This window comes from Perissodus microlepis, chromosome 7, assembly GCF_051167445.1.
Source record: "Perissodus microlepis isolate ML-2025 ecotype Zambia chromosome 7, ASM5116744v1, whole genome shotgun sequence".
Lineage (NCBI taxonomy): Eukaryota > Metazoa > Chordata > Actinopteri > Cichliformes > Cichlidae > Perissodus > Perissodus microlepis.
The window spans coordinates 63,552,533-63,571,508 of record NC_140467.1 but is presented as its reverse complement, the minus strand read 5'-3'; the positions used below and the strand labels follow the sequence as shown (position 1 = coordinate 63,571,508).

Sequence of the window (18,976 nt, the reverse complement as noted above, 5' to 3'; positions counted from 1 at the left end):
GGAGTTTGTATCACGCTCAGCTGAGCGGAGAAACGCCTTCACGCTGGGGACTCGACTCTTTATTCAGAGTTTCCATGACAGTAAATAAAATGTTGACATGCTGAAATTTAAAATAACTTTTAATAAAAGGCAGTTCATGTGCAGTACCGCTAACAGCCACTAGATGCTGGCTGTAAAACTCAGGGTTTAAATATGTTTGAGCGCGATGAGGTCCTTCACACGTGTCCATGTGTGAGGAGTCTTTAATGCCATGCAGTGCAGACAAAGGACACCTTGTGCTTACATGTGAGAAGCTGCTCCCGCACCACCGTCAGTCCTCATGGAAGATCTTAACATCCTCCAGCTGTCAAAGGTTACGGTTCAGTTAGACTAGATGAGAAGTAAAAATCATTGCATTGAATTTATTTTACTGGCGGAGACGGTTGTTCAGAAGTTCAGCATGCAACACCCCCAACCTGTGGATGTCACCTTTGTGGGAGTCAGTCTGCACAGATGTGTGCAGAACCTGTCTTTGCAACAGAGGCTGAACTGGTTGGCAGCTGGTTTCTAGTGATTTTCCTATTTAAAAGCAGATTTCTAATCTAGGTCTGAGCAGTTAATGTGAATTTCCGTATATAAGGACAACAACAGATTTGAGATTGTTTGCTTATTCATCACAGATAATTACTGTATTATCACAAACAGATTTCATATAAAGCTGAAAGCAGACGGGTGTGTTGTTGCCAAAGCTGCAGCTGACTGTGAGTGGTTGCAGACTTTGAGGGAACCATTTCCAAGGCAACGAGATCCCAAGTTCCCTGCACACAGCCGCAATAATAATCTTTATTTACAGCACGGTCGTCAGCCACCGCGGGCTGTTTGAATCACATCCATAATTTTAGCTCCTCCCCTTTTAGGTCAAGATTTGAACACCAGTACCTGAAAGGACCAGGCTCTTTATGACATCACACAGATCCAAAAGAGAAAAACTGTGAGAAAGTGAGGGTCTGCAGCTTTGGTTCTGACTTTGAGTACTTGTACGTACCCTGATGCACTTATTTGAAACTTTCACGATATTTAAGCTGAACATCGTCCACAGGAACAGGAGATCTATGACAGGAAGTAAAGCAAAGCGTGTTCTTTTCTGCAACATATTTGAACTTGGCTGTGACTTTGTTCCTCCAGGCGTCGCTTTAAGCACGTCTCTCAGTTTTCGTGTCTGTGATGGCGCTGCAGTCAGAAGTGTGAATGGACTCTGCAGGTGACCTCAGGCTGTCAGTCCCTGAGACTTGGTTTCAGTGAGGTGTGAAAGCTGAGCGATGAAGAGTCCAGATCACGGCTGGGAGGTGTCGCTGCACTGTTCAGCCACAACACTGAATGTTATTTATTATGTGCTGATTTGAGGAGAAGTAGCCATCGTCCCTCATTGTTCCATCGCTGAGTGTAATGTCCACTCCCTGACAGCAAACAGAGCTGACAGTTGGTGTTTTTAGGTTTGAAAGCTTCACCTTTACTCCTCCAAACATGCATCTTGTCTCTGGTGTTCCTGGAGTTTCCTGTTCATGGTTCCTGAACATCATAACTGCTTTCCTCTCATTTCACAGTGACAGGGCTGGACTTCTTCCAGACCTCGGCAAAGACATCAGAATAACCTGTAGTTGTGTAATTCTGCACTTCTCCTTCACTGAGTTGGTTGGACTTTGTGCCGGTCAATCCAACGAGTGCTGTCACACAAATGAATCGTTATTAAAAGATTTGAGTGAGTGTAGATGAAGCTTTTGTGTGGATTAGCAAAAATCCAAACACACATCAGAACTGGTTTTGGTGTGGACGACGCAGCTTCAGAGCGTCTTTGAATGTGGTCCATCCCAGAAAACCAAGCAATTTAAATGAAGTCCACCAGTTTTGCCAAGAGGAGCAGTCAGATATCAGCCTGAGTTCATGATCATAGCTGCCAACACTGTGCTCGAGGTGCAGCCTGCTCAGAGACATTTCTACGATATATCTGAGCCTGCATCCACCCTGGGAAAACAACAGTGCAAAGACATGATTAAAAGCCCAACATTACCCTGACGTGCATGCCTGAGATGAGGGGAAGGAAACTTCTGGCCACAACTGTATCTCCAATCGATGACATCATACAGATCCCAGATAACAAAAAGAAAAAAAAACACTACAAACTCTTAAACATCCAGCAGTGGATGAAGGTGTGTTGTTCTGTAAAGCTCAGTTTTATGACTGTTTCTACGTTTCTGTCCTCACATGTGCGCACACACACACTCACAGACCTCTCTCTCTCTCCTCGGTGTCTCCGGCTGCTGAATCTACTCCTTTGGATGCTTTTTGGGGGGAGGAGCAACCCCGTCTCCTCTCAGAGCGAACCCTCTGTTGATTTTTGTTCTCTCCGTGTTTGCCGTCGGTTCAGGAGGAACTCCGCTCAGCTTCTCTGAGACTCGCTGCTGATGATGGACGCTCGCGTCTTCACCCCGCTCATCCTGACGCTGTGCAGCTTCATCCACGGTAGGCGCACACACACACACACACACACACAGGTTGTCTATGGCTGTGAGGACACTTACCTGGATAAAGAATTGTAACCTGTGGACTAAAACCAGCTCTCCAGCTTTAAACTGCATCTTGATGCACATGCAGACATTTCAAAGATGCGTTTTTCAAACAGAACGTGAGATTTTTCTTTGACAGCCGCAGGTTAAAACTGATAAAAGTCTGACTGTGAATAAGAAGTTGATTTGATTAGAATAAACGTTTAACAACAAATGCTGTGATCAGATTTTGCTTCTGTCACATTTTATGTCTTTGGAGTGAATCAAAAACAGAACTTTAATCTGCAGATTAAATAAGAAGTTTGATTCTGTGCGTGCGGCGTCCTGCTGTTTGCTGAGGGAGAATCAGTGTGAGGTGATCCTCGTGCAGTCCAGGTGTAAGGGAGGAAAAAGGAAGAAGAAGAATTTTGCACCTGCGCATTAACATTTCCACGGGTGGGTGTGTCAAACATGCAACCCGCGGGCCAGAACCAGGCCGTCAAAGGGTCCAGTCTGGGCCACCGCGAGTCTTTGGGAACATTTCAAAGGAGAAGGGCGCAAAGCTGGACCTCTCACTGTATCTTCATCAGATTTATGTTCCTCTTACTGACACCATCCACGCTCAGCCACGTGTCACAGTACAGTGCAGCAGAGTTTTCCTGGGTTTGTTCACACAATAAGAAACAGTAGATTTTCTGCGATGCTTGTGGGTTGTGTTGAGTCGGCTGTGTTTCCGCTCCCCTCGTCTCCTCTCTGTGGAGTTAGTGTGGGAGTTTTCTGTCAGTCGTTGTCTGGTTTGTTTCCCAGCGTACGTGTTTCCTGTGTTCAGGTCTTTTTCATGTTCTTTGTCCCGTTTAGTATCTATTTTCTCCCAGTTTCGTTCTAGTTCAGTTTAGCTTTAGTAGTCTTTGTTTGTACCTTCTCCCAGTCTAATAAACGGCTCGCCTGTTGTTAAACCCCGTCCCCGTCTCGAGTGTCGCTGCAATCTTTTTTCTTATCAGACATCTCAAGGATTAAATATGCAGTTAAACTTTTATCCACTCAGAGTAAGGGTGTTTTCTTTTTTACTGGGTTATTAGGCAGAAGTTTGACTGGTCCAGTGGAGATTAAATGGGGCTGTGTTATCAGGTTTTCATGGTTCGTGTCAGATTAAATCTGAGTGAAACGAGCTGCCGGGTCGCTGTGGTAGCAGAGTGTTCACTTATCTGTCAACTTATTTTTTCTGTGGGATTATTTTTAATGTAATCTCGTAGAAGAGATTAAAAAAGTCACCAGTTCATAGCTGGATTGTTTGTATCAACTCTTTCAGGTTTACAGTTTCTCTATTAGCCTGCATATTATCACAGATCTTTATTATGAACATCGTCTGTTCACACCGTCTGTGGACGTCTTCAGTCTGATCGGCCTGCTGCAGGTTTCAGGCTTCAGATTATTCGCTGCTGGAGGAGCTCGTTTGCATAAAATCGGGGTCATAAATGTCTTCTTAGAAAAAGACATTTTGAACTACTTTACGTCTCTGTGCTGATTCTGGTATTTACGCTGTGAACTCAGCTCTGAGGTTCAGTTTAAGGTTTAAAGACGTCTTCTTCAGCAGCTGCCGCTTTCAATCTTTTGACATTTTATTTCCCCAAAGGAAATGTTGACCTTTCACAGCTGTTCAAATAACTCAGCCAATTAAATCATGTTTTCTTGGTCGTTTCCTAAGAAGAATAAGCATTTTTTAAAGCTAATAAAACGTCTTTTGTTCCCGTTTGATTAGTGACAGTCTGTGGGGCGTCCTTGCGGCGCCTCACTGTTGAACTGTGTCTCCCACCTTCTCTTAAAGACGTTTGAAGGTTCGAGGATTGTCGTGCAGGCAGTCACAGCTCTGAGATCAGTGCGAAACACACAAAGAGCCCAGAAGCTTCACGTCTTCACAGAAGTGTTCGGTTTGACTCAGACACCACCACACTCAGAGTGGGTGGTGTTTTTACAGTGTTTATTTCACAACACGTGGAGTCACTGAGCAGCTTCTGCTTCTCCCTTTAAATCTGATCTCCACTCATCACAGCAGCTCTCACCACCATCCTGAAACCTCCCCTTTCTCTCCTGCTGCTCTCCTTCTGTTACAAATCAGCCCTGACACTCATCTCCACCCGCTCCACCCTGCCTGCACTCACTTCTTCATCTCTATCTGGATGGTTGACTCCAGGTATTAAACTCCTGCAGCGACACTATCTCTGTGTTGCACCTCTCCACCTCTCATTCACGCATGGTCCGTTTTCCTTTTACGGACTTTCATTCCTCTTCTCTCCCCAGCATACCTCCACCTCTCCAGGCTCTCCTCCATCTGCTCCTCTTTCTCGACCTCATCTGTCAGCGCTGCAAACAGGAAGGAGCTCAGAGCAGATCCCTGATGTACTCCCACCTTCAACCCACCTGTCTCTCCTACCACACATGTAATCATGCCATCAGTATCAGTGCACCTGCTTTCCTCATCATCCTCCGGCTCTCCAAAATCATCATTAACAGTCTGGTTAAAGTCCACCGCCCCCTCTCCTGGACATCTCCACACCTCCACATGTATGTCACCAGGACCAACCGCCGTCCCACTCGTCATAGCCGCCCTCTCTTCATCATTATTACTCCTCCGCCCGTCCTCCTCTCACTCTCATTTTCTATTCATGAGCTGCTCAGTACTCCTTCCATCTCCTCCACAGACTCGCTTCCTATATCATAATCTGGGATTTTGCAGAATCTCTGTTTGTTGTTCACAGCTGGCTGAGACTCAGATTCCTTCCTTTGTTTTTAATGAATGCATGCGGCGCAGCAGCATTAGCTTCCTGAATGCACCGACTCTTCACGCATTCTGCATTTACACATGCTGCAGGTCAGCTGTGATATGCAGATTTCAGAAAACCACCCCTGTCTCTCAACACGTGCCCCACCCTCCAGTACCCCGAGCAGACTGATGGAGGACGCCTCCCTTACATCAGAGCACTTAAGGAAATCCCCAATCAGAACATACTTCAGATAAAAGGGTGAAAAAACGGTGTTTTTACAGCAGTCTGCAGCTTTTGGCTCACTGTACAGACACTGAGCTCATCATCTGAAGCTTTGGTCATGTTTGATATGAACATGCACACCTGGAACAGGAGAAATATGCCAAAAAACAAAGGAAAAGAACTGGTTCGGTACATGCAGCGTGCAGGGTTGGGCTGCCACCGCTGGAACAGCATGAAAGGCTTTTATTGGAGCAGTCTGACACATTTACATATCAGCTTCACTCACATCAGCTCTCCTACACAACATTACATCAGTCACGTGACCGGTTAGAGTCCATATTTGTGTTTCATGTGTTTATGAGTGTCAGAGTTAGCTGTGTCGCTGACTCGGGCAGCAGGAATCGAGCTCAAAGTGAGCGTTTAATGCAGGTTAATGAGGAGAACGTACAAAAGCTCAAGACACAAAGAGCGAGGCTGGGAATGCAAAATCAGAGAGCGATACACCGATCAGCCTTAACACGCTGACGGGGGGAGTGAATGACACCGATCTGCATCCTGCCACCTGTTAGTGGGTGGGACATGTCAGGGAACAAGAACCTGTAAAATGATGGGAGAAGCAGGAGAAATGGGTCAGTGTGACAGTTTGGGTCAGAACATGTAGAAAACTGCAGATTTGTCAGATGTCTCCAGTCTGCACGAGTCCAACAAACGAGCTGCTGTAGCTCAAACCGTCGATGTCAGGTGGTTCTGATGGAAAGGTGTCAGGATGCACAGAGCTTTTTTTACATCACCAAGGCTGGATGGATGCGTGTGCGCCGCTTTTCTGGGGAACACTCGACAATAGGATGCATTATGGGAAGACGGTGAGCCAGAGGAAGCAGCAGCGTGATGCTTTGGGCGATGGAAACAGTGCTCCCTGATGGCTGTGGTCTCTTTCAGCAGGATAATGCACTGGAAGCAGGAATGTTTCCAGAATGGTTTGAGGAGCACAACAACCAGTTTGAGGTGTTGACTTGGCCTCCAGATTCCCCAGAATCACGTGCTGGACAAACGGATCCGTCAGGATGCTCTGTGCATCCTAACACCTTTCCATCAGAGCTGCAGGGTCCGTGCCTCCACGGGTCAGGTGGAGACAACATAAAGAGACACGGGGAACGTTTAACTTCATGCGAGGCACTGATAACAGCCGCTATCAAAGTAAAACAGGAAGTAAGACACAACTGAATGAGGATAAACAAGATTAACGTGACACAGGAGACATCACAGACAAAAACACAGCGTTAGTAACAGTGACTACAACCAAGAACAAAAGACTCAAACAACAAGATGAGAATATAAACCATGAAGAGTCTATAGAAAATATCAGAAGATAAAGCAGGCGTGAAAGCGCGGGGGAAATAGAAACAACAGTTCTATTAATAGAAACCTGCAGACTGACACACAGAAACAGCTTCAAATGCAGGACTGAAGTAACAGACTGGACTACAGACTAAAACTTATAATACACCCGAGGATCAGAAGTCCAGATAAAAGTAAAACATTTGACTGCAGAAGCTGCAGCATCACTGTAACAGTCACAGCTCTGCAGTTCTTCATGTTGACAGTAAATAAAATAATTTCATTTTCACTTACGTTCATTCAGGAATTCAGATCCCTTCATTTGTTGACTTCTACCAGCGTTTGGGGTTTTTTAGTTGAGCAGTCAGAGCACGAAACGCAGACAAAGGAATAGAAAATATTTCTGTTATCTGGAGCTCATTTCCTGACAGTCAGCCCCCCCCTCCCCCCCACGCTCGGCCAAGGTCTCACCGAGCACCTGTCAGTCATCCGGATGAGCTTTCATCTCCACCAAGGCTGATGTAATCCGTCTCCTCGAAGCCTTCAAGACCCCCGGTCTCTGAGCGACTCTGGGCTGCCTCAGATGAAAGGTGACAAAAGGAAGAGAAATGCGGTGAAATCGATGTTTGTCAGACCAGACGTGGGTCACAGATCTCACTCGATGGCAGATTCAAAGCTCTGCACACTTCAAGCAGCCGCTCAGTTGCATCGGCCAATCAAGAGGCACCGCTAACGACCTGCCAACACTCCCAGCGTTACAGCACTTCAGTCGTACAAAACAGATAATGAACAGAAATGTGGAACAAATGTAGTGCTGGGAACGTTCTCTGCCTTTTTCCTGATTTCTCACATTTCTCACATATTTGTCAGACTTTCATGTCTCAGATCATCAAACTCATTTTTATATTATACAAAAACCTGGAACAGAGTGAGCGATGTAGTCAAAGCAACCTCTGAGTCCAGGAGGAAACTCTGGACTGGCAGGATGGGGATGGAGGAGAGCCTGGGCAGCTCCACAGAATACTTTAGTGGTTTTCAGCTGCTAAACTGGGAGAGAAAGCCTGCGTTAGTGTCAGTGGTTTAACCGGCTCCACTTCAGTTAAACTGTTGGAGCGGTCATGCGTGCTGACGACAGTCGTTCCTGTTTCCCTCCAGGCTCTCTGCAGGGCGTGTACCAGCGGCGTCTCTACAAGGAGCTGATGAAGAACTACAACCCGTTAGAGCGGCCGGTCAGCAATGACTCCCACAGCCTGACCGTCCACTTCAGCTTCAGCCTGCTGCAGATCATGGACGTGGTAAGAACTGTTGCTTCAGTATGAACATTATTACTGTTAATAATCCCTATTATTATATATCCCTATATATATATCCCTATTATTACGGCATCTGTGTGTGAGATCAGAGACTAGATGACTTCATACAGGACCAAGAAAGAAATGCTTAAAGGGGATCTTTAGAAGAGTGTGAGCTACTGCTGCATGTACTGGTGCATGTACTGGTGCACATGTTGTACCAATAATAACATTAACTGATATGTAAACATCAGTGTAATCACAGCTTCCTCATCATCTGTTGCTTCTTGTTTGTATTGTAGCATCTGAGCTGCGTTAGATAAACTTCACAGGTGCCTCCTCACTGTAACTATGACTGCAGGTCTTACTGGGAACCAGTGTGAATTCATAAAGTTAAATAAATCAAATAAATAAAGGATGATTGTGACTAAGGGCAACATATGACATATCATATGATAACCATGCAATGAAGATCTGGTATTGTGATCTTCTAACGCTATTATGAACACTTTAACCAGGATATGAGGGAGGGAAGGAGGGAAAGCAGGAGCAGAAATATCCAGATAACATCTGTGTTTGCACTGAATGTTTTGCTGTGTAGAGTTGAATGAATAAACTCAGACGGGTCGCCGACACGCTGCAGTCTGCACAGACGAGCAGCTCCGCTGCAGTGCTCTTTGCAGCAGCTCGTTCCCAGCTGACCGTCCTGCAGCAGCTACGTCACTGTGGAGGAATTTAAAGAGAATTTCTGCTTTTGCTGAGAAGAAAAATCCAATTTTTGCAGATTTATTACAGTTAATTGTGTATTATCACAAACAGATTGCATGTAACTGCCAACTTGACTCCACTCAGTGGCAGACTGGCTGAACCTTGTTGTCCACAGCCACAATAATTTTGGTGGAGCTGCATCTGAGATGAGACGCACCTCAGATTACTGCTTTTCTGCTTTTCACACAAACAAACTCGACTGTTTCTGCGGGTTCAGAGTGGACGTTTGCTCTAATTAGCCCGACTTCAGGGATGAACTTTCCTGCTGCGCGGCCCGACCGTGAGGCTGAGACATAAACTCAAACAAACGGATGCTGCGGAACTAAACGAGCTCAGCTCATTCGTTTCTACCTCACGCACATCTTACAGCCAGTTTAACAAACACTCGCTCTGCACCCTGCCAGCAGCCCACAGCAGGAGGCAACTTTCATCTTTCATCTATCATGGCATGTGACAACAAGCGCGCGCGCGCGCACACACACACACACACACACACACACACACACACACACACGAATTATTAGACATGTCAGAGTCCTGGCTGCAGAACTTTATTCAACCACAGTGCAGGGCAGCTAACACACACACACACACACACACTCTTTCTAAAACTGCCTTTTGTCTCCGATGTGCAGTGAGTGTGTGTTTCATGGGTCTGCACTTGTGTCTGTGTGTGTTTGTGTTTGTGCACACAGAGGAGATGCGATCGTGCTCCACGTGCAGCAGCTCCACCTTCATATGGACCCAGGCGTGGCCTCGGTGCTGTTCTGCATGTGTGAGGGTTTTGGATTGAGTGATTGTGGAGAGCGCCCCCCACAGTGTCTCTCATCGCTCCCGCCTCCTTCCTTAAATCTCATTGATTCCCTCTGTCTGAATTTATGGGGGCGCCACAGTCCCACGGAGAAACAAGTTACTCATGAAACCTGAATCGGACCTAAATCTCTCACCGTGACAAAGTATAGCTTATTTTTACACAACGTTGGTATTTACATGAACTTTAAATTCACTTCCTGTCAGTGCGGGTTTTGGAGCAGGGAGCGCCAGCAGAGGATCGGACAGAGTGGGGGGGAGGTCGGGTGAGGAGGGAGAAAGCAGCCGGCTCGTTTCAGGAATCGAACCAGTCGTAATATTTTTGTTTTTTATGATCTTTAACGATTGTTGTTGTTGTTGTTGAAGGAGCTACTTGTTTTCATTTTGATGTATTGCTTCTTTAATGTTTTCTATTTTCTTTACTTCAGGAAGAATAGCCGTTGCCATGGTAACAAGTAATGTGGATCTGAATAAGGAACAAATGTAGGAAATACTGTTTAAATCTGAGTCTAACAGCACGTAAACATTCAGAAGTAACAAGAGTTCACAAACAGCTCGCCGTTAGCAGGAACATGCTAATTAGCTAAAGGGGTGACGAAGGCGTTCCACAGCACACGGCGAGGGAAACGTATTTTTGCGTGGGCTTGATGAGGTTCTTAATCAATATAAATGACTCAGCGTGAAGTTGGCAGGAAGCCGAGCGTTTAATTACCTGATGTCATGATTTCTCACTTCTGCAGCTTCATCTGAAGCGAATCTGTCGTTTCAAATATCTGCTTTGGTTTTGTTAGGAGGATTTTCCAGCATCACTTCTGTCTGCGCACCGCTGCATCGCCGGCGGCAACCATCCCGGCAGCAACTATCCCGGCACGGTGCTTTTCCACCCCAAAGGTGAAAGGTGCCGTTTCCCTTGGCGACGTGTTTGATAGAAAGTTACAGGCTTGAGGGTTTGACTCAAGTTTAACAGGAAAACATCCAAAATCCTAAGTTTGAACTTGTTTTTGGGTTCTTGATCTCCCCATAGCACCAGGATGTAACCAAAATATGGACCCAGCAGTCTCATCACGTAGACAGCTCAACATTCACTGCCCCACATAGCAAGCTGGTCTGGCCCAGATCTGGTGTCAAGCCGGCACTGCTGGCTGACTGGTGTCATGGTAAGTGGTATGTCACTTAGATGTGGGCCAGGCCTGGTGTAGATGGCACTGTCTATGTGATAGCATGCCACATCTGGCCTGATTGTGGTTTGGTTTATGTGGCCCAGGCTCATAGAAAACAGGTCTGGTTTGGGTCTGGCATCAAGCTGGCACTTCTGACTGACTGGTGTCATGGCAGGGTGTAAGTCAACCAGATGTGGGCCAGGTCTGGCAATGATGGCACTATTTATGTTCCTATTTTCCTATTTTAGTTAGAAGACCCAAAGGCCTTGTGCTGACCCATGTGTGGACCACCTCTGGTAAACCTGATCTGGGCCACTAAAGGGCCGTCATTCTTTGCGGTATGTGGGCCATGTGTAAGCACATTGTGTGGGCCAGATCCAGGCCATACCAATTTTGCTATTTGGGGCAAAACACCATTTTCCTTTAATCACCCACTAAAGTATCTCTGTGTTTATCTGTTGCTTTATCTGCTGGTTTCTCCTCGACTCCAGTCCTCATCCACTCCTAACATCATTTATTTCTTCGTGGTACCATTCATCAGACACTTTTCTCCGTCTCAGCCCATCTGAGCTCGCCTGATCAGTCTGCATCCATTTTTAAAAGACTTCATCTTTCCTCTGGGAAACGCGGTTTCACTCGTAACATTAGGATCCTTTCTCAGCGCTCATTCATCACCACTTATTAATACGAGATAACGACACAGTATCAGATTCAGCTGAGCACAGGAGCAGCTTTTGATCTCCTGCAGCCTTTTTACAGATTTAAGATGCTGCAGGGTTGGATATCAGGTTGTTCATTTATCGTCTGTACTCTGCTGAATCTTTTTGTTGGATACCAGCAGGACCTCCACCTGCCTCCATCTTCCTGACATCAACATTCACACACAGCAAGAGCAGTAATCTCTATAAAAACTCGTTTTCATTCAGTCTTTTCAACTCTTGGTTCTGGGCGATGGGATAAAGTGCCATCCTACCTGCTGTTTAAATATTTTATATGTGAGGGGCAGCCTATCAGAGGAGTGGGAGGAGCTAAAGCAGCCAGTCTCAGTACTTACTTTACAGTCCAGGATTACAGGATGGACTGTTTTCTGATGACCTGATGGTTAAGTTTATCATTTAGCTGTATAATATATATAATACTATGTAAGTCTTCGGCTCATGATCGTCTCTCATCCCCCCACCCCTCCCCACCCCCCTCCACTGTGATTTTTGGGCTTCATCAGCTCGTATCATCTCATCAGCTGCTGAGCACCATTTCACAGCTGCTGCCGTTTTGCCCCATTGCTCCCGAGTTTTATATCCACACCGGTGGGTTTTCCTTCTGGCTGACTGGTCGGTCTGGTCTGTGAGTCACAGGTGAGATTGAGGCTGAGAAAAGGGCAACCCTGGTTTCTCCGTCAGGCTGCTGCTACTGTGGCTTTTCTCCTTACTGTATGAGAGTACCTGGTTTTCTTTTATAGAATAGCACTTTATTTTCATTGTACATGTACAATGAAATGGTGGGTGACCACACCCACTGGGCTGACAGCAGGAAAACAGGAGAAATATAGGCAAACATAAGAGAGAGGTGCACATTAGAGAACAGTTTCAAAGTGCTTGAAAGAAGTGCAAAAGGACTGAACAGAGTGTGTGAGTGTCCTATGTGCCCCACCTGGAGCCTCCAGGGGGGGGCAAAGTCAGTGTTTTGGGTGGTGTTAATGACCCTCTGTGCAGCCTTCCTGCTCTCAGTTGTGGCCCCTGAGTACAAACTCCAGGCAGGAGGAGAGCACGCTCTCCACTGAGGAGCTGTAGATGTTACTCTTCCTCAGGAGACGGAGGAAGTGCAGCAGCTGCTGGGCCTTTGTTACCAGGGCGATGGTGTTGTGGGTCCAGGTGACATCAGCACAGATTGATGGATTTTTAAAAACTTATAATTAACCTATTAAAAAGACATACGAGTGGGTTTGCAGTTGATGGAAGCTACCATGTTCCTGTGTTTTATCGTCAGAGAAACTGACGAAATGAAAGAAATGAAAACCCAAAGGAAAGAGACGACGCCACGGGCACTTTACAGCCTCATCCAGAGTAAATAGAGTCGAGGTAAACAGAGGTTTGTTCTATGACTGCCATCGTAGCGAGGATTATACAGCTGGAGTAAGAAAACAGGATACGTTTGACTGCAATCTGCACTCTACGGAAATATACCTGCGATTACATTTACAACTGTAACTGTAACCAAACACGAGCTTTTCCTAATCCAAACCAAACAACTAGCATAGCAATAACTGAACAAGCAGTTTTCTTAGAAATCAGTTATCAACCAATTATAAACGTTATCATTTCATAGTTTAATGGCAGATAACTTCTACGTTTAGCTATAAATTACATAAGTTTTCTTGGATCATTGCTGCAGGCTTTTCAGCAGGAGCATAGTGAGAGCGATTGTGTAACCACTGCAGGCGTCCTGCAGATCCTGGGAGGAAGTTTTGGCTTCTTTTCATATCAAACAATCTGCTCTCCAGGTGAATTTCCTGCTTAATATATGGTTTCCTGGTGCAAGAAAGAACTTGTCTGACCTTTAAATGTAGGCGTTCTTTCAAAGAGGTTTATTTGTTCAAGCATACTCTTTGTTTTTCATGTGGCTGCAGTCATAATACTCGTTAGTAACTGGAGGTCAGTCCTTAAACTTTTAATATTCTTTCCTCTGTAGACTCTCCCTCCTCCAACGTGCCGACACTTGCTTACATCCTCATCTTTTAATTCTTTCAGTACGCTCGGCTGCCTGAGAATGTATTAACAGGCTGGACATTCATCAAAGTGACATTATTCGCATTCATCCTCCCCTCTGCCGGCGCTCCACATGTTTAAGATTAATTTACAGGGACGAAGGAAACGCTGGAGAATAGACCGTCTTTTAACCGTGACTGCAGAGGAGTGTTCAGTCATATGCAAACAACAGAAGCTCCTTTAACCCAAAAGCATCTTTGGCCAAGATGACCGCACAATCCATCAAAGTCCTTATGAACCCGAGTTAGAGATGATCAGCGATCAACACCTGCTTCCTAACATGAGCCGCTCAGAGCAGCTGAACTCACCTGAGACTGTAGGAACCACCAATGCATATGAGTTCATGTGTTCAGTCTTCATTCCATGTCCCTCCAGTTTTTATGAACAGCAAAGTTTATTAACTGTTTGGAAATTTTCACTGAACAATCAGCCAACCCTCGCTCATGAAGCGCACGTGACTCCAGATTAGGGCTGCTCAATTATGGCAAAAATGATAATCATGCTTATTTTCACTGAAATTGAGATCTCGATTATTTGACGATATTTATTTAACAATAACAATGTTTTGAATAATGACTTTAAAGATTGTCAAAAAATAATATAAAATAGTGCAAATACTGATAACAGTGCAAATGTTTGCAATATAAGAAATAAATGAAAAATGTAAACATCTGTGTTTAGTGAACTTTGCAGTGTTGCTCTGTGGTGCAGCTACGACACCGTAGCAACGTTTACACACTGTGTCTACTTGATCCACGTCTGACTCGAACCCATAATGTTTCCAACCACTGAAGTTTTTTTACCTCTCTTTTCAACCAACAGCAGTCGCTCTCCTCTCCAAATAACTTCTGCTTAGCTTTCCGAGCTTCCCTCGGTCCTCTTAATCAGCGGTCCCCAACCCCCGGGCCTCGGACCGGCACCGGTCCGTGAGTCGTTTGGTACCGGGCCGCGAGAGTTGAGGCTCAGGTGTGAAATGTATAGTTTTCAGGGTTTTTATCGGTTTTCAGCGTTATTTTGTTATTGTTTTTATCGTTAACTCGGTTTTCCTGGGTCTTTTCACGAGTGTTATGAATAAATCTTCTTTTTTTCGGTACCGGTACTAGTTTTATTTTGTTGTATTTATCCGCGACACCTTAAAGGCCGGTCCGTGAAAATATTGTCGGGCATAAACCGGTCCGTGGCGCAAAAAAGGTTGGAGACCGCTGCTCTTAATTGTTGTGACGCGTGTTCGAAATGCAGAGAGGTGCGCTCGATTTGCCACACGGAGCAGCGCGAGAGTAAAGCAGGAGGGAGGGGCTAATAATCGGCTCAGTCATTTTTAATGATCGTTGAAAGCCCAGATCGTAATCGAGATTAAAATCCGATTAATTGAGCAGCCCTACTGCAGATTCACCACCGAGCCTCTCGCGCCACTCAAACCCAGAGTTTGTTTTTTGCGTATTTTTTGTGAAAATGTCATAACCCCCCCACTGAAGCAGAGATTGATCCTACTCAGCTGAGTTTCTGAGTCGCCAGCAGCAGGATCCTCATGTGCGTCTCCAAAGTTGTTGTGAACTTGTTAGTTATGCCTCTCTGCAGCCGGCATGACTTCTTTATGCAGAAGGTGTTCTGGTTCAGAGCACTGAGGAAACAGCTCTGTGGCCACCGCTGTTATTCCAGCACCAGCATTTCCCCTGCTTCAGAGTGCTGTTAGCATCTACTAATAACCAGTGAGTGAAAACACATCAGTGTGGAGGAGGGGGACGGGACACATAAAAGTACCAGCAGGACACAAACCAACGTCTCCGGCATGTAAACCTGCGGCCTATCCACATTTATGTGACTAACATGTGACTATTATCTGCTAGAAGACAGCATTGCTGCAGCTGCTGCATAAGAACATCAGCATGATGGGCAGAAACCTGTTATGACTCGTCTGAATAACGTCTCAGTGAGTGGCCACGTTGCAGTCTACACTGTGAGGGTGTCTTTCTTTGGATCCAGACAAATGTCTGTAACGTGTTTGCCGTCGGGCATCTCTGCTGATGAAACTGAGCTGTGAAGCTTCTCTCACAGGAGTCGGGGAAAGGAACGTATTCAAAGTGCAACAGAGCAGAATTGGTTTTATTGTAAAATTAAATCCTAACTTTAATCACCAAAGGCACATTTTTGGTGTTCCAGTAGCACAACTCTTATTTTGGTCCAGGTCGGGGGGGGCGTTGTTCCAGGCAGAGAGGCCCAGATGTTCGTCTCGTCCTAGTCACACACCTGAACCACGTCAACAAAGTAGCAGCTTTACTCCGAGTCGCTCCGTAATGAAGGATCACCTTGTGTCTAAGGGAGAGGCGTCGCATCAAAGAAACTTATTTCCACCACCTGCGTCCATTAAACTGTTCTTTCTGTCACTACTCAGAGCTCGTGGCACAGGTGGTAAATTGACAGCTTCTCATTAACTTCTCACCAGCACAGCGGAGCGGTGCAGCGTTTATATCACACCCGACGCCACATCAAACCTGCTGTCAGTTCGCAGGACGCTGACACACCTAAACGCTGATCCAGGGTGGGTCCACTTCACCCACCTCAGACTCGAGGGTGCTAATTCTCCTTCACCCCACTTCACAGGCTCATTTGACTGCCCCAGTGTGAGGTGGGGGTCACCACCCCAAAGCCAAAAGAATGACATCATGAGCAGATTTCCTTCAACATCTTCAGAGTCATTTTGTTGGTTTGTCCTCTTCACACCATGATGCGCGCTCTATCCTGGTTTCTGCAACTGTACCTGTAGAAAAGCAATCCTAACCTCTCAGATGGACCGTTCATTGTAACCGAGGCGTTGATCGCCTTTCTTCTTTTTCTGTTTCAGGACGAGAAGAACCAGGTGCTGACCACCAACATCTGGCTACAGCTGGTGAGTTTTCTTTGTGGTAAAAGATTAAGATGATCGTAGAAAAGGGTCCAGACGGTTCTTACACCAACTGTAAAACATTAGTTTTCACACCTTCAACCCACTGACTGTATAAAGATGCACATGAATATTACATCTATTAATGTTGTTCTGAGCTCGTGCTTGTGGTGCTCAGGTGAGCCGCCTTTACCTGTCAGGTACGCTGGAAACATCAGCGGTTTCCAGGGGACGTAGTTTCGAGTCTTTTTCCTCTTTTCTGTCTTTTTTATATGTTTTTACATTTGCAGCGGAGGCTGAGCGCGCTCTACGCCTCAGTGAGAATCCGTGTATTTCCCAACATGTCAAACTTTATCTTGAGGGTATGTTTGTGCCAGCTTTGGCATTTAGAAATGGACGTCCCTTTTTGGGGGGAGTTTAGTGTAATGATCCATAACTCACTGCCGGAGGATTAGTTATCTCATCAGCGGCTCAAGATATGAGCTAGCCCTCCACCCAGCCTCCCCCTGCCGTCACCTACAGAGAGTTAAAGCAGGGTGTCCGTCAGCCGTCGCAGGCGGGAGTATCGGTGGCAGTCGGGATGTTGGCAAAATAAAGCGAGTAAACACTGACGATGAGTAAAAGCCTGCAGCCACGCCGCCCCATCCTTCCACAGAGGATGAACTCCAGCTCTGCCACTTGACCCAGATACAGTGAGTTTGCTGTGATGGAGAAAAACTCCACAAAGCAGCGCCAGCGCCGCCTCTCTGTTTCCACGAATGCTCCGTGAGCCTCGCCACCTCCTGCTCTTTGACGCTTTACGTCTTCTCTGTTCGCTTTGAGCCGGTCTCGCTTGGAGGAAAGCCAGTTTTCTTTGTTTTCCTCGGGCAGGGCTGACTCTGGTGTGAATGTCAAAGCTAATGGCGAGCACAGGAATCCATTAAGAGAGCTCCTTAAGCCCATTTCACACAGCTGTCCAAATTTAATTAGGTTTCATATCAGGGCCTGTGGAATGTGTGTTTGTACGGTGGCGCTGCACTAATCCGGCCTAATCTGCTCCTCTCGGATGGAAAGGTTGGTTCCTCCCCAGAGGCTCTCCCAGGACCAATGACTGTTTTGGCTTAATTTAATTTGGCTTCAGCTCTTCTTCCTCCTCCTCTGCTGCTGGAGTCATTGTTCAGGGTTTTATTGTGAAGGGGAAGAATGTCTTTAAGCGAGGAGAAACATTTCTGCAGCGGGAGCTGGGAGGCTTTTTAATGTCAGTGTTCCTGCAGCTTTTGTTCGTTTCCTCCTGGCAGACGAGAAACTTTGACTCACCGTGAGAGTAAAAACTGCCTCCGGTATCACATTTCTTCCTTCAGGGGCTCGGAAAGAGCTTTCACGTTTATTCTGCAATGATTTTGTTGAGCATTCGTCTCATTTACAAGCTGTTTGTACCCAGACGCACAGACTCAGAGCAGCATAAAGGAGCGTAAACACAGAAAAATGACGCTGTACTTTAACTGTTACTCCACTTAAAATGATTTTTCATTAATGAACAAAGCAAATGAGCAGTGAGGATATTTACCGCCTTAAACACATTAGCTGTGATGGTCTTTGGCCCTCAGGTTAAAGTTGAATTTTGGGGTTTTTGGTTTTGAGATTTATTTTCAGCTCCAGCATTTTTTATACTTTTTAGCCCTCAGCTATGAAAGGCTGCTGGAGGGTCGAGAGCAGCAGACGCTGTAGAGCACAGAGTTTGAATATCAGTGACCTCGACCTCAAGGTCAAAGTCAGAGGTGCAAATGTAGACACTAAAGAGTAACAAACCCGGGGCACAGAGATGTTACAGGTCTAATCAGAAAGAGTTTATTCCTCGAAGGGGAAAGCAGGAATGAAACAAACGACCTACAACGAAGCGGTTAAAAACAGGAGAGGAATTTCTCTTCCAGAGCGGGGACCAGCGTAGTCCCAGGAGGATGAGGAGAAGCCTCCCGTCTCGTCCCTCCACCTTGCACTCCGCAATCGGGTCCCTCGCTCGCTGCCATCACCTCTTCCCTCGTGTCATCGCCCTGATAACAGACAGATTCTGGCTAGAACCATCGCTTGGGAAGCTGGCCTGGCTAATAGCCATGCCGACCCTCAACACGGTTGCTCCCGGCGAACAACAGTGGAGACAGCCGTACTCGATCACGCACGGTTTTCCCTGCTGGTCGCCATCTCTGTCGCTGGAAACTGGGAGGCTGGTATTTTGTTTTTTCCTGGGTGATCAGCGTTAATGATCGCGTTGACTTCCACGCCTCTGTCCTACGTTTGGGTCTGAACGTCCTCTGGGATTAATGACACACACAGCCACATGACATCAGTTTGTTTCCACGATGAATGCAACAATGTAACACGCAGGTATTTAATCCAGACGCTGATGACTGTCATGACATCACTACATCAAAATGACTGATGAGGATAAAAATGTTTAGAGTTGATTCAATATTCAGGGC

The 18,976-nt window shown here is 46.1% G+C and overlaps 1 protein-coding gene and 1 long non-coding RNA gene across 3 annotated transcripts in view; one reads left to right on the top strand and one right to left on the bottom strand.

Moving 5' to 3' along the window:
* The first annotated feature begins 930 nt into the window (after positions 1–930).
* Positions 931–18,976, top strand: part of LOC146384614 (neuronal acetylcholine receptor subunit alpha-7) — a 67,951-nt gene continuing 49,905 nt past the window's right edge. For both annotated transcript variants that reach the window (XM_084936615.1, XM_084936614.1), the window contains exons 1-3: positions 931–2,499; positions 8,000–8,139; positions 16,482–16,526. In XM_084936615.1, coding sequence (XP_084792741.1) covers positions 2,442–2,499; positions 8,000–8,139; positions 16,482–16,526 — 243 coding nt within the window. In that variant the 5' untranslated portion in view covers positions 931–2,441. The remainder of the gene's footprint in view (positions 2,500–7,999; positions 8,140–16,481; positions 16,527–18,976) is intronic.
* LOC146384615 (uncharacterized) lies at positions 5,753–7,632 on the bottom strand. Its single transcript, XR_014800896.1, has 3 exons — positions 7,316–7,632; positions 7,139–7,176; positions 5,753–6,103 (listed from the first exon to the last, which is right to left on the bottom strand). It is a non-coding gene; the product is annotated as an uncharacterized LOC146384615 (long non-coding RNA).